Here is a 19,758-nt window from a genome sequence, read left to right as displayed (position 1 = left end):
GCTGTCGTCGCAGAATTGAATGCGACGATGAATTTGCAGACGCCGCCCTGCAGTGAAATTTTGTTCTCGCTACGCGGTTTCGAGGGCTGTCTCGTGCCGTTATTCGGAGCAGGATCCCAGCGTCAGAGTGCAACGTAATGGCTTCGTTAAGTCGGCGAAGACTACTGCTTGCTATTGACTGACGGCGACGTAAGCTGCTTACTACTTCAAAATTTTCGAAGTACTGTCAGTGTGATAACATATGTATTTTCCGAAGGGCTTTTAGCCTTTGAAATCCCTGTCTCTCAGCCGTAACTGTAGGCTGTTAATACACACCCATTTCACACACGTGTAATGCGTACTTTTGAAAACTATAATTTGTGCATTAAAAATTCTCCAGGGAATTTTTATTCATTTATTTCTTATCTGTTCAACCAGTCATTATTAACTACTCTAAATACAAAAAATCCGCCATCTGGTTCTGTGACGTCGTTGATAAATTGTACTATTTCTTGTTAATGTGTTCGTTGTACTTTATAATTTATTTTCCAGTCTACTAGAAAACTGCTTCTATTAATTTCTTACTTTAGCTGTTGAAATTTACATGCGCTAGAGGCAAACAGTGCAGTGTCATTAGCAAGAGGTGGTGGTTCCGAATCGATTTATTAACTCATTTTCTTTCTTTGTTGCCCCAGTGTAAGAATCTGTAAACTTTGCCCAAGGCTACTGAGAATAACTACTTTTCTCCGCGTTCAATTTTAAATTTCTCACCACCCTGATGAAGTCTAATAAAAGCCACAGAATTGACAGGTGTCCGCAGCTCGTGGTCGTGCGGTAGCGTTCTCGCTTCCCACGCCCGGGTTCCCGGGTTCGATTCCCGGCGGGGTCAGGGATTTTCTCTGCCTCTTGATGACTGGGTGTTGTGTGCTGTCCTTAGGTTGGTTAGGTTTAAGTAGTTCTAGGGGACTGATGACCATAGATGTTAAGTCCCATAGTGCCCAGAGCCAATTGACAGGTCGTAATTCTTCAGCATGTTAACATACGTTGAATCAGCACGTTGTTTCTTAAGATTGTCAGATTGCTGTCCCACTACTGTCGGGGCGCCCCTAAACACATCTCCGCTGGTCTTCGAGCCTCATTTCGAAGCGAGACTCATCACTCAAAACAGTTCTAATCCAGTCATTGAGATTCCACGGCGAAGATGTGTCTGGAGACGCCCGCCCAGCTGCCGGATACCAACCTGACTATTGCTCGCCATTAAGACCCGCCAACCAGAAGTACTGGTATGGGGTGCACTTTCTTTTCATAGCAGGACCCTTTTGGTTGTCATCTGCGGTGGCGTTACTACACAGCGGTACGTCGATGATATTCTAAGCCCAGTTTTGTTGCCCTTCATGGCAAGCCATCTTGGGTTTACATTTCAGCAAAATAATTCCCGCTCGCACATGGCGAGAGTTTCTACTGCGTGTCTTCGTACTTGCCACATCCTGCCAAGGGCCAGAGGTGAATCAACGCGATACTGACTTCGTCAATTTTTGAAGCTATTTCTCTTGGTAGATTTATTAAAAGCATAAATATCGGGTTTTCCTTGAGTTTGAAACCGAAGGCTTCGTTAAATTTGTATTCTTTTGAAAACATCATGTGAGAAAGTTTGACTTTCACATCATTTACACACTTCGGAAACATTTTAATGCTTCCATAAGTTGCCTCAAAGGATAACGAGATTTGTATGCATGAAAGAAGTCTTTTTCACGGTAGTATTTAGGATTACTCTCTTCTCCCTGGCATTCCTCGTTCACTCCTAGCATATTTTTGAGACCATACTTAGTAACGTACTTAGATACCACCGCGCTTAGGTATGGTCTTCTTTCTTTAGCTTGTGAAATCTCTCAAAAGTGACGGTCCTTCATGTCTTTGTCCAGACTTGCCGATTCCCCAGTTTGTCTGTTTCTTGAAATCCCTGTCATCAGACAAGTACGCAGTTTTTCCTTGTAGGTCGAATCGTTTCGCATCTGTAGCAAGTGGCATATTTTATTGCTGCTGCCGTATCTTCTACTCCACTGTCCAAGAATGTTCTCACTCGATTATTTCCGGGGAATTTTTAACTACAGTTAGGAAAAGACTGTTAAAATGTGAAGCAGTACAAGGCAAAGGAGAAGACCTGTACAAGTCTTATCGAAACATTTCTGAATTAAAGAAAGTAGAAACAAATGTTTCTACCAGCAGATTACAAACTTTTCCTGTTTCAGTAATAATTCCCGTCAATACTAATCTCTCAAGAATGTACACAACAAGCATGGACCCTGAAATAGCTTGGATACCTGTCTTAAAATACGATGAATCACTTAGGAAATTTTACGGTTCCGTCCGTTAATGTTGTATGAAAGTAAACTTGCACTTGTTGACTGATTGTTGTCAGTTCGTATTACACTTCACAGCACCATGCCCTTGATGTTACACAGGCTATATACAGTGGCTTGCAGTAGTTTGTGGTTGCAACTAACTTCTCGCCAGATCGCCTGTTGCAAAGTGACGCGACTCCGTAAATGTATCCAGGTCTCCAAACAGTTGGCCCTACACCCAAAAGATAAGGTACCTCTTCATCTTCTTTCGTTACAGTATGTATAGGACCTTTGTATCCATTACATGAGTGCGATTTTCTTCTCGTCTTTTTTTTTCTCATCCCAAAATCTTACTCTTCTCTCGCGCTCTGCTCCAGAGATCTTCATTATCCTATTCTCTTCACTGCACAATTGTTTGTCATTTTCCTGTATTGTTCTCCGCCGTTGATCTCTGGAATACTAGTCAATGTGTACTTGCTTCTCCAGTTTTACTTTCCTTCCACCTTCTCTCTCGGCTCCAGCTAGCACCACCCGAGTTTAACAAACAACTTGGCTCCAGGTTTCTCTCTTGTACTAGCTGTTGTTCTCCATAATCTTTCGATTGTTTCTCTCCACAGTCATCCTGATGACGGTGTCCTTCAAATCTTGCCCTGTCCTGTCTGAGTTCTCCTGGTAGTGTCCTCGAGGTCTGGTACAGTTCTTCCCTTATATCTTTGCGTGCACCTCACCACCACTTCAGTTAGGGTCCAGAATTTTCCTTAGCATTTTTCTCTCTTCTTGCTTTATTTGTTCTACGTCATTGCTTCTAGTGTTATCGCCTGAGCCTAACGTAGTACTACGCTCGTCACTGTTGCTTTGTAGCATCCGTAGGTGCAATGCAATGCAAAACGAATGTGGTGATTTTGAATGGCGGTAACTATATAATGGATAGCGCTACAACGGTAAGAATTACAGAGAATGTAAAAGAAACATTTTTCACGTATTGCATCGGTGGTCTATATTTCTCTCCTTGGTCACACGGACAACATGTAAGTGGTAATCCATTTGATGGCGTACGCTCTCAAGCACATGGGGAGTTACCGACGCGAGCGTATCAGAAATGCGCATTTTGAGCTCTGGAGCTGTTTTCACCAAAAGGGGACATACGGATGGTCTTTCACACAACCCCATAAAAAGAACTACATGGGTATCAGGTCGGTATATTATGATGGCCAAGAGCAGAACATGCCATCTTAGGTGCGACCCATCCAACGGTTTGGAAGATATTGGTTTGTGAACACACCAAACTGTTGTTTGTGGCGTTTCAAGCTTCCTCTGGCTCCTTACGTTGGTTTCCATGGTCTTCGTTCAAACGAAAGGCGGACAAATTCTTCAATTACACATCGCCGGATATGGGCCCGCATCCCTGCACTGGTGCGACGATCGAAGCTTTGAATTTCCTTTTACATTATGTGTACGGCTATGCATTAAATAATTATAGCCGCTTGTAATCCATCCATCGATTTTGACCCGCCATGTATTTTTTTATCTATATCTATGTAGAAAAGGTTTGTGTGTGTGTGTGTGTGTGTGTGTGTGTGTGTGTGTGTGTGTGTGTACACGTACTGACAGACTTTTCTCCATGGTCACCTCTTGCCACCCTCTCGTGGTTATGGTGGTAGGTAGCCCTTGATCTAAAGTTTTTTGTAAGGGAATTTGGTCGCGGTGCGTGGCAGTGGGTGAGTGTGGCGAGCAAAAATCCGCAAAATGTGGAGCAATAAATGGTCTCAGAAAGTCTATGAAAACGAACTTAACAATGTACATTTGAAACTGCGTTTATTGTTTCCTTCGTCCAACGTAGTAGGATGCTTGCACGATTTCGTCATTCAGACTTAATAACATGTTATTAATAGATCAGTTTTTAGTTTGTGTGTGTTTTTGTCAGTCACACTTTGTCGACGATCAACAGAGAGACACAGGAGAAGGAGCCAGATAGACTCAGATAAGTGTGTTTTTGTCAGTCACACTTTGTCGACGATCAACTGAGAGACACAGGAGAAGGATCCAGATAGACTCAGATACAAATGCTCGTACGTGACAAATGAATAATAGAACTGCACGCTACAGTGATTTCAGATAAACATTTCGCTTATTCTTCGTGATTACAATCCTCATGATTTAGCGTGTTTTCGTCAATTATTTTTCTTTTGTAGTACTCTTCGTGAGTATATTGCATCGTGAATGAAAGAATAAGAACATTTTCACGTATACGGTAAAGTTCGTATAAGTCATATACTATTTAGCTTTGTCTAAGAATATTTATTGCTCAATATTTCTCGAATTTTTGCCGTTCACTCACACGCACTGTCGCGCACGTTGCTAACAGGATAACTGCACTCATAATATCCTTAATGAGATATACGTGTGTTTGCATCTCATAAGTAGAGTGGTACTCATGCCTTATCCTATACCATGTATTCTGTCCCAGGCAACGCCCGGTTTCTCAACTAGTTGTATATATTTGTGTTGCACGAAAGGCTCTCCTTGATTCGCTACAGCCTTCTAAATGCAAGACGTTACTCCCGTACATAAATCTCGCACCAAACGAACGTATACGTCGTTGTCTATTTAGCGTTGGAAGCCCGTTAGTATTAATTTAAACTGCCGTGTCATTTGTGGCTGCCTCTAGCTCTAAGCACGTCGTAGTAGCGCAGTTGGGTATAACAGCGGGTGTGTTTGGCAGGTTGCGGATCCGGTACGTAATGCCTTCTGCGCACCTGACGCTGCGCGAGGAGGACGTGGTCCGGCTGACGCTGGACTTCCTGCACTCGCGCGACCTGCACATCAGCCAGCTGTCGCTGGAGCGCGAGACGGGCGTCATCAACGGCAACTACTCGGACGACGTACTCTTCCTGCGGCAGCTCATCCTCGACGGCCAGTGGGATGACGTGCTCGAGTTCATCCAGCCACTCGAGGCGCTGCCCACGTTCGACGCGCGCCGGTTCCGCTACGCCGTGCTGCGCCACAAGTACGTCGAGCTGTTGTGCATCAAGTCTGAGGCGCTGCTGGCGACTTCGCCGACGGCGGCGCCCACCTCCGTGGACAGCGCCGTCGAGGACGTGGTCAAGGTGCTGAACGAGCTGGAGCGCGTCGCGCCCTCGAAGGAGGACTACTCCAACCTCTGCCTGCTGCTGACGCTGCCGCGGCTCTCCGACCATCTGCAGTACAAAGACTGGAACCCGAGCAACGCACGCGTGCAGTGCTTCCGCGAGGTGTACCCACTAGTCGAGCAGTTCCTACCGTGCATCAAGAAGACGGCCGCCGGCATCGTGGAGCCGACGCCGACCGCGAAGAACGACCGCCTGATACACCTCATCATCAAGGGGATACTGTACGAGTCGTGCGTCAATTACTGCCAGGCGAAGGCGACGGGCAACAAGGAGTCCCAGCAGCAGGAAATGACCTTCTCGCGCCTGCTGGACGGATCCGTGGGCTACAGCGACTCCGACCTGAGCCTGCTGTCGTGGCTGCAGAGCATTCCGGCCGACACGTTCTCGGTGCCGTTCGAGCAGCGCACGCTCAACGTGGACATCGTGCGCCTGGAGCGGCCGTCGCTGGAGACCTCGTGGACGGAGCACATGCTGGTGACGCCCATCAAGCCGAAGCAGTTCCCGCACTCGGCGATGCCGTTCACGCGGCCCCGCTCGGCCGCCGACATCATGTCGCGCTCGCTGCTGCCGGCGCTGGACGGGCTCCCGCACGGCCTCCAGCAGCAACAGCAGCAGAACCACCAGCAGCAGCAGGGCGCAGGCGTGGGGCCGCACCGCGCGGGCGCCGGCCTCGCCAACCCCGTCGTCATGGCCCTCTCCACCGGCGACATCCTCAGCGGCCACCACGCCATGTCGCGCTCCTCCTTCGCCAGCTTTCACCTAACGGGCTACAAGAACAACAAGCTGATGAACACCAGCGTGGACCGGCTGTTCGAGAACGACGGCGACGTCTTTCTGAGCACCTCGTACTCGGAGTTCCAGCCGCCGAGCCCGGCGGGGGCGAGCACGGCGAAGCGGCCGGTGCGCGGCCAGTCGCGCAGCCCCGACCGCAAGGCCGGCGGCGGCGCGCTGTCCTCGGCGGCGTCCACGCCGGAGCACCGCGGCCGCGACTCGCCCGCCACCGCCTCCTCTACGGCGACGACGGCGCGCTCGTCTCGCCGCGACTCCCTGTCGGACCGCTGCTCCGTGGGGCCCCCGCAGCCGCAGCCCCCGCCGCAGCTGCCGGCGGTCCATCCGGTCGCCGTCGTCGAGCCGCAGCCGAACGCAAACTTCGAGGGGGACCTCTACCGCGAGTTCCAGCGCCAGAAGCAGCGCATCAACGACACGCTGCAGGCCAAGGAGCGCGAGCGCGACGAGCTCGTGCGCCAGATCGCGGCTGCCGACAACCGCCTCTCCGAAGTCAGGTCAGTGTCTTTCTTACAGCCAAGTTAAACACGTTCACTATTCCGTATTATGAAGGCTTTGGAAACCTAAAATCTACTTTGTAGAACTCGAAATGAATTCCGGAGGCGGCTCATTCCGTGTGAAATCAATCGGTTATAAATAAATAAATAAATAAATTGGAATTTAGATGGTGTGCAATTTTGTAATGTTTTCTCACTTTATTCGGCCTGTCAAATAAGGTTAAATCCAAAATTACAGATTTTTTTTTTTACATTTCGTTTTTGAGTTAATAATTTTTAGTTTCCCAAATTGATATTTTTCCACGTTTTGAAACCTTAAAATGGCCATATGTCGAAAACTCGTATTTCACGCACTCGCCAGAAATGTATACCATATTACTCATTATCTTCTTTTCGGGCTGGGCTCACAGCACAGAATACGTCATAATATGAAATTTTGTAATGAATTATTGCAGGCAGGCTGCGTTTAGTTTAACTAGTAGTGTTTCTTACTTACGAGCTTGTTCCGGCTGTAGAGTCATTCTCAAGTAAACTTGTTGATGTTGTTACAGTTGGTGAATGTACATAATTTTATAGATGATGTAAATAAAGATCAGTGTACATATACATTTACGTCTAATTGGAATATATGCACATATTGCATCAGAGAGTAAAAACACACAGTAAACGAAAACAAAAGATAAATATATATACCAATCATAACAAGATTATAATTTTAATGAAACACAACTAACGTCACTGACTTGGGAAGGTTACACTGTAAACATAAAGCATCAACGAGAATAAACTGTCAATCTAGCTACCAAAAGTATTTCACGGAAATAGAAATTTCGTGACTTATAACAGTCTAGTAACAAATAGTCGTTGTTTACTCACTGATGCAATATCGACGTTTATTCCATCTAGACGTAAGTAACTATGTAAACTGACGTTTATGTTCAACTTCTACTAAGTCAACTCATCAACTGTAACATCGAAAAGTTCACTTAAGAATGGCGCTATAGGCGAAACAAGTTTGTAGTAAGAAAGCAGCTTGGCCGTGCGGTTAAAGGCGCTGCAGTCTGGAACCGCAAGACCGCTACGGTCGCAGGTTCGAATCCTGCCTCGGGCATGGATGTTTGTGATGTCCTTAGGTTAGTTAGGTTTAACTAGTTCTAAGTTCTCGGGGACTAATGACCTCAGCAGTTGAGTCCCATAGTGCTCAGAGCCATTTGAACCATTTTTTAAAGCAGCTTGCCTGGAATATTCATTATAAAATACCATTTTATTCGGTTCATTATATGTGCTGCTTGAGCAAATTCATCGAAAAGCTGTATCTTCCCAAAGCAACCTTCTTTAATTTTTAAAATTTCAAAGTAGGATTTTTGCTTTGGAAAAAAGTGGGTATATTAGTTCTACAGTGTTTGTTAATAAGTGTGACATTTCATGATGATATTCCAAAGGGAACGTGTTAAATTAAATTTTATTTTACTGCAAATTGCACCTCTGTTGGAAATAGTTTGCAAGCTGCTTCATAAAACTACAGTTAACATGAAATTTAGTACTATTTAAGCAGTCTTATCATTTTAAAATAGCACATAAGTGTGCCATATACCAACCGACAAAAATAATATGGAGGATCTTATGACCTTTCCATTTTATATAACTTTTAATTTAGTTGTGGTTCATACCTAAAGAACAGTAGGAAATATATGTTGATAATATACAGGCTGATCAGAAAGTCTGAAAAGCTTGTACAAGAAATCGAAGGAAAACTGCACTTCGGGCGGTGGTAAGGATCGAACCCGAGAATAAGGCTGAACAGTCTCGTGCGTTGTCAGCTGACACTAATACCTGGTGCGCCGCTTGAATTTGAGCGCGCAATAGCCTGATTGGCTAATTTCAATGCTAATTAACTCTGAAAAGGCGCAACGTACCTAGTTTTTTCGTAACCGTTATTTCTCAACACAATCTACCCTGCAACACTCTTAAAAGCTTTTCAGAGTGTTTGTGACTACTTTGTATAATAAAACAAAATGTTTACTTCTGCTCAGAGTGATTCACATCAGTTGATAGCATAGTGCTGACTTGGTAAACGGGAGCAGATTGCTGCATCCATCCGTGCATGCGTGCATGAATAACTCGTTAGGCACATGTGCTCATTGGTAAAGCGGTAGAAAAGTACCGTGCTCACTCGTCCAATAAATTACTTAAGTACTTACGCTGGAGTACAAGTGCCAGGCAGGCAGAGCGAACGAAGTGGTACATTGTACTTGTCGAATTCCAGCATATGCCTTTTAGTGTTTTACTGGGCGATTGGGGATTTATTCGTAAATCATGACATGAACATGTTTTTGCAAGCACCTACAGTAACAGTTGAGGTAGTTTTGAGAACATTAATTTTAATGAGTCGTGGAAACACAGCCATCAAATATCAGCTTCCTTCCAGTTGTTTGAGTGAAGTAAATTAGATATGCCTCCAGTCACTTTTTCAGTGTGACAAATGAGCATGCCGCATAAAAAGAAGCGCGGCAAAAAGATTTTACAAAGCCATAGCAGTTACAGGGACTCAAAAGTACCGTGCATTTATTCCTGTGTACAAAGCCATAGCAAAAGTTGTTTCTGATGATTTTGGAGATTTTGATGTAAATATAATTAGAGTGGGTGTAGATGCATATGGATGCTAATGAACACATCATAAGACTTTATGCTTGTGCCAATGACAACACACGGTGGATGGCTTCTGTGCTATCAAGAGACGATAAAGAAGTAGTAAACATTACATTTACACATCCTTGTGGACCAACACTCTCTTTTTATAACCAAGAAGATCCGCAAAATTGACCGTAGTTAGAAACTTCGTAATACGTAAATTAAATCTCATAACTGCCACTGGAAGAGTATGTCAACTATGAGATGAAGAGTTGGAAAACAACGTGTTGTTAGATCAATAGTGTGTCCTTATTGCTTGGCAGAACTACTCATACATTATTTCATTTAAAAGAAAACTGCAATTTCAACTGTAATAAGATTGTTTTTTGATCACCTTGCCGTCTTTCTTGTTGAATATGAGTAAAGAGTTTCTCATCGCAAGGCACTCAAATAAAACATAGTTATATAATAACAGCAACACCAGTATGTAATCAACAACATTAATATTTGTAAAATGTAAGTATAATTAAGCAAATTACTCGTAGTCTTCTTTGAGCGTGTTCTGGTGTATGTTAAAACATTTTCGCAGTAAGTTTTGGGAAAGTAAAATCTCAATTTAATTGTGTGATTCTAATCATGTAATAAATTGTTACTAAGGAAAAAATAATGATCTGACAGACTAGGTTTGCATTACAACTTGGTAACAAGTTCTAGAATACGCGCTAGGTGCTGTGCAGATAAGTACAGTTAAATTAATTTTAATATGTCCCCCCTGGAATACTATCATGGGATTTGATATACACATTAATAAATAATGTATGACTAACATAACATTTTTTTAAAACCAGGTAAGTCCGATGTGAAACTGTACAAAAAGTTTGATTTGGTTACGAATATCGCGAAGTAGCACAAATTTTTGATGCTTACGAAATAGTGAATAAAGTGATACAAATGTTAGGTCTGTAAGTCAAATAGATTTGATATGATTATTTTAAAGTTTCAAAAGTAACAAAAATAACATAATTTTGAAGGTTTTAAAAATTAAGTGAAATATAAGAGCCCCAAAAAATTTAATTTGCGAATTTTCATGCAAACTACTCTTAGATTTGATAATTTTTTTCTACATTTATGATACTGAGACATCAAGAACTTATTTCTCATGTCAAAAAGTTACATCTTCACTTCATACTCCACAAACAAAACACAAATGTTATTTTCACAAATCTCCCATATCCTTTGTTCTCCTCAAAATGAGGCGCACTGTCTGTGCGTCCGGGAGCTGTGAAGTACCCAGGCGCAGACTGTTTGCCGCACGTGACAGCACCTGTTTGAGTGAACACCTCGGGTGGTATCATTAGCAGTACTGTGCCGTCAGATGTACATTCAAAGCATGGATATGGAGTTGCTTTCGGTTCCAAGCAACATGCAGAAGTAGGGTGGGGATAAGCGAGTTCAGTCTCCACAATTCACCAGACTCTTAAATGTGGAATGCCTAAATGGATCAGTCCATGTGAAATCAATCAGTGGTCTACATAACAAGCTTCTTGTAGCCGAAATAGTTTTCTTTATCCATGTAAGCAGTGATTTTTTTTTGTTATTTACATTAATTTTATCTTGAAAGGAAAGCATACCGCATTTATGAAGTAACTATTAACTTGTAATTTTACACAAGAAGTACGCCCCGAGTATTTTTTCAGCTAATTAGCAACTGTTAATGTAAGGCTAGTTACTAACTAAATTTATCTATATAACATTATAACTGGTAACTAATTAGCGTCTCTATCCTTTCTGTAATTATTATTATTACATACACCGTGAGACCTACACGAGTAGATTTGGTAATTATTATTGCTTTCTTCATAGATTTTCTTGCTAATGTAGAAAAAACTGGACATTAACTAACTATAAGATATATAGAAAACGTTGTAAATCATTTGAAAGCTTTCCAGCTAGCTGCAAATTTCTAATCAGTGGCTTGCTCGAAGTAGGTACAACCGGTTTGTGGACTCTGGCTTGAGGACAGTTTCTTGAGTCATAGTGAAAAATCACCTTACGATTTTTTTTACTTTTTTCGGCGTTTTCATTGCTCTCTTATAAAAGTACATATAATTAATTTTATCACGAACTTACTTTTTAGCGGAGTGTCTGCCGCACTTAGTATGTCACTGCTCTCGAGATGTCAGAAAGGAATGGTGAGCCTCCCGTCATTTACTTGTGTCCCTCTGTTGCTCGTTTTACAAGACTTACGCCAAAAGAAATGCACACCTTTTTTTCATAGAAACGTTCTTACTGCCTATATTCAAATTTAATTCATCTTGTTTCCGCAAGTCGTGCTGCTGCAGCATTTCATCAAGATAGCTGTTGCACATGTTCGTCTGAAGCAACGTACTGTTATAATATTCCAGTATTGTGAGAACGAGGCAGCGACATTCACAGGAGATTGAGCTTTTGTGTCTCCATCCTTCTGACTGGAGGTTTCATGCACTTCGGCCGGTCACTTATGTAAGAAAATGGAACACCCACAGCCGTCCTTACTATGTTATTTGTTATAGGGCCACCAGTTGCGGTGCTTCGTTACACCATCTTCAAGCCTTAACTGACGCTGAGTGCGTTACCTTCAATCGTATACACGATTCCTCAGTGCCCACCGTTTATGAACTGTACTTGTTTTCGCAGACTACGTGTAACACGATGTTGTATCTCCAACCATCAAGTTGATGGTTGGAGACACATCGTTGTTACAGGTAGTTTGCGAAAACCAGATCATAGGTGTCGTCCACTGAGGAATCGTGTGTTCGACGGGATTTAGTCCCCTCAGCGTCAGTTAAGGCATGAAGATGGTGTACTTACGCAACTGGTAGCCCTGTAATAAATAACATCGTAAGGACGGCTGTAGGTGTTCCATATTTAACATAGACTCCCGGCCGGGTTGGAAAATTTCTCCGCTCGTGGACTGGGTGTCGTGCTGTCCTCATCATCATTTCATCCTTGTCACCGTCACGCAAGTCGCCCAGTGTGGTGTCGACTGAAATAAGACTTGTACTCGGCGGCCGAAGTTTCCCGAATGGGGCCTCCCGGCCGACAATAGCATACGATCATTTCGCTACAGTTATTCGTTAGGCAGGTACATCATGCGATGAAAGTGGGCACTATCGTACTTAGAACCACCCGCACAGAGGCAGAGCATTGCAAGGATTGCTAAGAATGTGCAGTGTATTCACAGTTTGAATTTGGCTGACAAACGCATAACAGTGGACGATCTGTCGATCCAAGTGGGAGTTGGATAAGCGAGCGTATACATATCATTGAGACAGAGAAAGTTGAAAAATGTTGGCACCACGTAGGTTCAGAGAGTAGGGATGCCTACAAAGAAACACAGAAGATAGTGTGTAACGAATATTTGGAACTGTTTGAGGATTCTGGAAATGACTTCTTTCCAATAATTGTAACCGGAGATGAAAGGGTGGTTACGTCACTTTGATTGGAAGACTAAACGGCAATCAGTGGAATGGCGTCATACAAGAAGAAGAAGAAGAAATAATTCAGAAATGCGCCTCGAGCAGGAAAAGAAATGGCTACTGTGTTAGTTGGTTAAGGAAGACTTTCGCTTGCGGACATCGTGCCATTCGGATCCACAAAGAGCACTGACGCGGATGTGACAGTCCTTAAGAAACAACATCGGCAAAGAAACGATATTTTGTGTTGCGTGGTAATGCCTGGGCACACGTCAGTGAGAAAATTCCCACCGAGATCACAAAGCTTGGATACACAACACTGAAAAAAGCCATCCTACATCCCTGATCTGGTGCCGTCTGATTACCACCTGTTCCGTAAACTCAAGGAATCCTTTTGAGGAACCAGATTCAAAGGTGACGACTCTGCTAAACAGCGGCTCCAACGTGCTAGTCCTGACTACTACCGTGCTTGTATAGACACCTTAGTTCCTATGTGGCGTAACACAGCTGAAAAGGACGGAGATTGTGTGGCAAATAATATTTAGTTTCTCAAGAATATATCAACATACCTAAAAAATATCAAAAATAGGGAAAATAAATTAGATCTTTTTTTAAAAAAGATTGTGCATTTCTTTTGGAGTAACCCTTGTACAGCAACATGATGCGGAGGACAGGCTCAGGGACCACAGAAGTTGTAACTTGCGGTGTTACCCAATAGTTACCACACTCCATAGGCAAATCAACATACATTTAATGTGTGATCCTCACTTACGTTGTGATTCAATAACGTCTTCTAACAATCAAAAGTTGTTGATTGAACGTCCTTCTGGCCTTCTGTAGTAATAAGCTTTTCCTATATATAATTAATTCTCTGTGCCGATCGTTATTCGTTGTCTTTGAAGATAAAGTTCCGTATCCATCTTAAATAACTTCGTATCTATTTTGTTTTCCATAGCTTCTCTCATAGCACTTCGCACTTTACAATCTACAGTGAGTGAAATGTGCACAGACTGCCTTTTTCATCTAGGATATCCACTTCGCCATTGGATCTCACATAGCATGCGTCCATTTACGTCTGCACTGTCGCGTGAACACTGAGGTAACAAAAGTCACGGGATAGCGGTATCCACATGCACAGATGGCGGGGACAGTATCACGTACACAAAGTTTGAAAGAGCAGTGCATTGGTGGAGCTATCATTTTTACTCAGGTGATTCATGCGAAAACATTTCCGACGTGATCATTGCCGCACGACGGGAATTAAGACTTTGAACACGGAATGGTACTTGGAGCTGGACGCTTGGGATGAGACATGGTGCTCAAATACCAGATTTACCACTAACACCGTACATCCTCTTTCCAAATACATTCAAAAAATCATCTACTTAACCGTGATGACTTACTGCCTCCACAAATCCTAATACACACACATAACTTTCTGCCATGACTCAAGCCAGTGGTGAAATGTCACACGGCCACTGCCTGTTACCAGGTCGACGCCATCTACTACATTCCAAGGTGAAAACGTGCTCTTTTAACGCGGTGCCTGATGTCCTGTCCAGTGTGTTTTTAAGACAGTAAATGGCTCAGGAGGTAGGGCGACGGACTGCGTACAACTGTCTCAGACGAGGTAGAGCCTTCTGTGCTTCGCATCTGTTTGGAGGCTCTGGTCCCTAGGCTGTGCGATTTGTGGTCCGAAGGGGACTCATTAACTGTCTCAGGAAAGCGGACAGCTGCGAGATGCGGCCAACAGGTTTCCGAGCGGATGCGGAGTCGGCTTGGAGTCTGTGGATGGGCACGCCGAAATGTGTGTCGCTCAGATGCCGTGGTGAGATAGTCTTGTCTAACAAGCTATTCCAGCTTGTCGCTGCCTTTTACCTTCACTCATGCGAGGCTCGGGTCACCTAGATAGCGGACGTGACAAAAAGTGAGAGAGAAGTACCAATCAAAGAGGGAACATGTTGAAATTCCGAGAAGCTAAAACACACACACACACACACACACACACACACACACACACACACACACACACACACCGTATTTCGTGTCTGTCGCAGTTTGAATATTTGGCAAGACTGATTGAAAGAAACGAAAGGAATCACATGAAAGGGAACATCCTCACTGTATCGCTTATGAACTGTCGGGTTCTTGGTAGCAAAAGTTTTTAGCGTAAACAGCCCCCAAGAAAAGTTTTCCACCACGAGAGTATCTGCGAACGTCTGTGGCATTAGTCAGAGAAGCAGGGGCTGAAGGAATAAGCACTATGAAAATAGAAACGTAAGTTCATTGGGTAATAAAGTCACCAAGCCGGCCGGAGTGGCCGAGCGGTTAAAGGCGCTACAGTCTGGAACCGCACAACCGCTACGGTCGCAGGTTCGAATCCTGCCTCGGGCATGGATATGAGTGATGTCCTTAGGTTAGTTAGGTTTAAGTAGTTCTAAGTTCTAGGGGACTTATAACCACAGCAGTTGAGTCCCATAGTGCTCAGAGCCATTTGAACCATTTTTGAAAGTCACCAAAACAAAAGCAGTTTGCGTTACTTCATCCCGTTTCATTCGCGTCCCTTCTCCTGGAGCAAGACATTGGACTGGGTGTATTCGCGCGGTAATGGTATTGAACGACGAACCATTAGTCGAAACAAGGACTGTAGACTGTAGCGTTGGACAATATTGCGCAGCCCTTATATTGCTGTCGGAATTGTGATAAAAACCGACATTCGTGCGTGAAACTGGCCCAAAACGCAAAACGTGTCGCTGTGGTACACAAGAAAAAAAAACAATCCTATGATAGTATTTCTTTTATTTTTTTTCTCTTGGAAAAGTAGTTCGAAAGAAAAGAATGATGATATCTCATCATTAAACATGGTCTTCTTTCCCTTATGACTTTGACTTCGCTTTGAAAGAATGAACAGTGCCAGCAATCCCAGCAGTATTTGCACTGAGCGGCCTGTGTAAAATCGTGATGTAGTCAGAGGTTGTTAGTTACGTAGCCGGTCAAACTCTCGCATGCAGAATGAGTCAATCCACTGATTATTAAGTCGTGTTAAATTTGACTTCGTGTTAAGTATATAGAGATGATTTTGATTTAGTGACAGAAGTTTGGAGTTTTTTTGCTCTATATAAGCCAAGAACTTCTATTAGGTTTTCTTACCTGTCAGATATTTTGTATCATTAGGTAAGTAATCATAGATTTTGGTAACATATTTATTCACCCTTTTGGTCTGATAAAGACATTTTTTTTTAAAAAGTAATTTTTTCTTCCAGTATTGTATAGGACATAGATTTCTCTTGTGAACTGTAATGAATTATTAACAAATTCCAGTAGAGAATGTGTACTGTTATGGTGCAGTTGAAACACATGTCTGCCGGCCGCGGTGGTCTCGCGGTTCTAGGCGCTCAGTCCGGAACCGCGCGACTGATACGGTCGCAGGTTCGAATCCTGCCTTGGGCATGGATGTGTGTGATGTCCTTAGGTTAGTTAGGTTTAAGTAGTTCTAAGTTCTAGGGGACTGATGACCACAGACGTTAAGTCCCATGGTGCTCAGAGCCATTTCATTTCAAAACACATGTCTTCAAGCGGACCTGAGATGATAACGCCGTATTATTCTTACAGCATGATTTTGGGCAGTTAAGACTTACGGATGAGCTCCCCCAGTAGATGGAATGGAATAAGCAAAGTAGGTTAATGTTTGGACTGTTTCTCTCCGATACTTTCAACGCTACCAACTGCAAAAATGTGGAAACAGTTGTTTATTAAGCTATGAGACGTGTTTTGAAACGTTTGTTACATATAAACGAAATGTTTTGAAGATTGTCGATTGTTTATTTAACCCCTGTCAATCATTTAAATTTATTACTGGCGTTGTGCTTTTTCATGTGCAGAACTAAACTGCTGAGTTTCTATAATTCTCACTTAATCATAAAATGTCATTCTTACGCATGAGCATATTTTGTTCTTTTCTCAGTCCGTGACTGACGAAATCGTAGCTGCAAAGAATTTGAGCATTTACCAATGTGCCCTTGCCACCTGTGTGATCCCTCGAATTAACGCAGTGTCATTAACATAGGATCACTCTGTGTGACAGGCAGGTTTTCTTCGAAGGGAAACGCGCGCGAGATCAAATACGCGAATTTGGAAGTTTCTTATCACTGAAATCGCAAACGGGAGAAAGGATTTGGTCACTATTGCGTGCTTGGTCATTTTTTATTAGGTTTCAAAAATTTGTGTTGGAATATAAAAAATCTGGGGGTGTGTAAGTAAAAAAAAATTCCATATAACCATTTCGTCGGAATACACCGTTAGGGAGCTTCGGTCGTTAAACGACAGCCAATTTGCGACGAGTGTGTGGAAGTGTGCGTATTTAAACTGGCTTACCCAGCTAACGCCTGTTGTACTGAAGAGTGTAGTTACTAATTACATTAGCTGTAGATAATGGTTTCAGCTGAACAGTCAAAGCTAGGCAAACTTTCAATTTCTAACCATAGTGGATAGCGATAGATGCGAATTATTTGTGATGTTTACACCGTAAGTTTGGCTATTAAAGTAACTACGTTAAAAGTCCTATAGGGTTATAACTTTAAGGTAACAAGCTAACCTACAAAAATAGCACTGCAATAATACAGGTTGTCCCACAAGGAACGGTCAGTATTCTGGCATATGACAAGGGCGATCTTTCTAAGCAAAAAAGTCCAGTAAACCTGGGCTTTAAAATGCATACCTTAAGAGCTATTAGCTCTTTATCTTCGATAAAGTGAATCAAATCAGTTTCACTGCAAGCTGTTTTGTTTCTTTATTCTGAGAGAAGATAGTAAGCACAAAAACTAGAAAAATGTTATCCTGCAAACATGCTCTAAAATGCATACCGGAAGAGGAAATGAGCACTTGTTTAATAGGAAGAGACGCGTTCCACAACATTGAAGAGGTAGTGCTCATAGTTATTAAAGGTTGCATTTTTACTAGATGTTTTTGCTTCCAGTGATCGTTCCTTCCGTGTCCCTGAACAACTTACATTCCTCCTAGGACCATCTGTATAGTCGAAATGTGGTACAGTAAAATACGATGTAACTAATGGTGAAATCTAAAGGCCACAGGGTGAATACTTTTACGTATGTACAGAGCATGAATTCACTTCTTTCTAGCAAGTACAATATGTCGGTAAGTGTCAACTAAGACAATGGCGAAAATGAAATTTAAACTGTAAATACTAATTTTAATCAAATTACATCTTTATGACAAACGTTCTAACACCTCCAACTTCGCTAGAAAGTTGATATTGGCAGCAGCATTGTTGACGAGCGAAAACATCCTTCTGCATAGTCCCAAAAACATTGGCCTATCGGATAAACTTCCACGCGCTCCTTGCTGATGGGCTGTGCATTTACGGTGTATGGTTATCTGGAGAATATTGCATGCATTACGCTTGTCTCATCGGGTTTTTCTCTTTCTTCCACCCTGTAGTTTTTACAATGAGTAGATATAAAGTGAGATTTCTGGCCAACTTTGAGTGCACTTCCTTTCTTCATTTCTGAAAAACGTAGCTACCGGACACGTGACGTCCTGAAAGCCATGCATCAAGGGAGTCGGGTAGGCAGTAATTCACAATTTCCGAATGCATGTGACTCACTACCACCTACGCTTATTGTCAAAAGTGGCTTTGCTACTGGATTGAGAATTTTTTGATAGGGAGGACGCAGCAAGTTAAGTTGGATGGAGAGCCATCGACAGATTCAAAAGTAGCTCAGTGTGTGCTCCAGGGCAGTGTGTTGGGATCCTTACTGTTCGTGTTACGTATTAAATTCCTTGCAGACACTATTGGTAGTAACTTAATATATTTCGCAGTTGGTGCAGTTCTCTACAATGAAGTTGACCGGCATTGGTAAGATTTCAAAGTGGTGCAAAGATGGGCAACTTGCTTAAAATCTTCAGAAATGTGAAATGCGCTCTTCACAAAACGAAAAGAAAAAAAAATATGCTGTGAGTACTGTATGAACGAGTAACAAGTGGAATGGGCCGACTCATAAGTGGGTGTAACACCTAGTTCAGCCCAGCTTTGGGGAAACAGGTGGCAGACATACTGCTAGAATACTGGGGAAATGCAGTTTGTCTACAAAGGAGATGTCTTTTAATCATTCGTGCGACCCCTCATATAATATTGCTCAAGGACTAACAATGGATATTGAACATATACAGATGAGGACAGCACGAATGATTACAGAATTGTTCGACCGATGGAAGCGTGTCATTGAGATGCTGACGAAACTAATCTGACAGAGGCTTGAAGATACATGTAAACTATCCTGGGAAAGCTTACTTATAATATTGAAAGAAAGAGCTTTGAATGATGTCGCAAGGAGTATAAGAGCACTACAACCCAATACCTGTCTCTCCCTTCGGTATCAGGGATTCTGATGACAAATTTGTTAATTATAGCGGGCAGAGATGCATTTAAACAGTCATTCTTCTTACGCTTCATACGTGAGTACAACCTAATAATTAGTACGATTGGATGTGTCCTCTGCCATGTACCAAGCAGTAGTTAGCAGAATATGGATATAGATATAGATGTAGATATAGCCATCAAAATACACCCACTTCCACCCCCTTTTTTCAAAGCTTTAAACCCCATCGTTGTTCTGCTCAAGGAATCCTGCACGGAAAAACACAAGAACGGAAAAAAGTAAATTTAAGTGAAAATCAGTTAAATGCCACTTTTGAAAAAGCTTTAAAAATTACAAAGTTTCTAATTCAGCATGCGGGATCTGACATTTTTAATATTTCGATAAACAGACTGATTTTGATACTGTTAAATAAGTTTAAATGGTATTGTTACATTCTGACTGTCGTGCAGGCTGCATTTTTAAGGTTTTGAGAAAAAAGAAATTTGAGTTTAACTTAAACTATCTTTCTTTTCTTCATTTTC

The 19,758-nt window shown here is 42.7% G+C and overlaps 1 protein-coding gene across 3 annotated transcripts in view; it reads left to right on the top strand.

Annotated features, from left to right (window-relative positions):
- The window catches only part of LOC124612872 (WD repeat-containing protein 47), a 692,566-nt gene that overhangs the window by 311,293 nt on the left and 361,515 nt on the right, over positions 1 to 19,758 (top strand). For all 3 annotated transcript variants that reach the window (XM_047141309.1, XM_047141311.1, XM_047141310.1), the window contains one exon: positions 5,044 to 6,753. In XM_047141309.1, coding sequence (XP_046997265.1) covers positions 5,063 to 6,753 — 1,691 coding nt within the window. In that variant the 5' untranslated portion in view covers positions 5,044 to 5,062. The remainder of the gene's footprint in view (positions 1 to 5,043; positions 6,754 to 19,758) is intronic.

The sequence above is a fragment of the Schistocerca americana genome, chromosome 4 (assembly GCF_021461395.2).
Source record: "Schistocerca americana isolate TAMUIC-IGC-003095 chromosome 4, iqSchAmer2.1, whole genome shotgun sequence".
Taxonomy (NCBI): domain Eukaryota; kingdom Metazoa; phylum Arthropoda; class Insecta; order Orthoptera; family Acrididae; genus Schistocerca; species Schistocerca americana.
The sequence above is the reverse complement of the archived record's forward strand: the minus strand, read 5'-3'. Positions and strand labels throughout refer to the sequence as shown.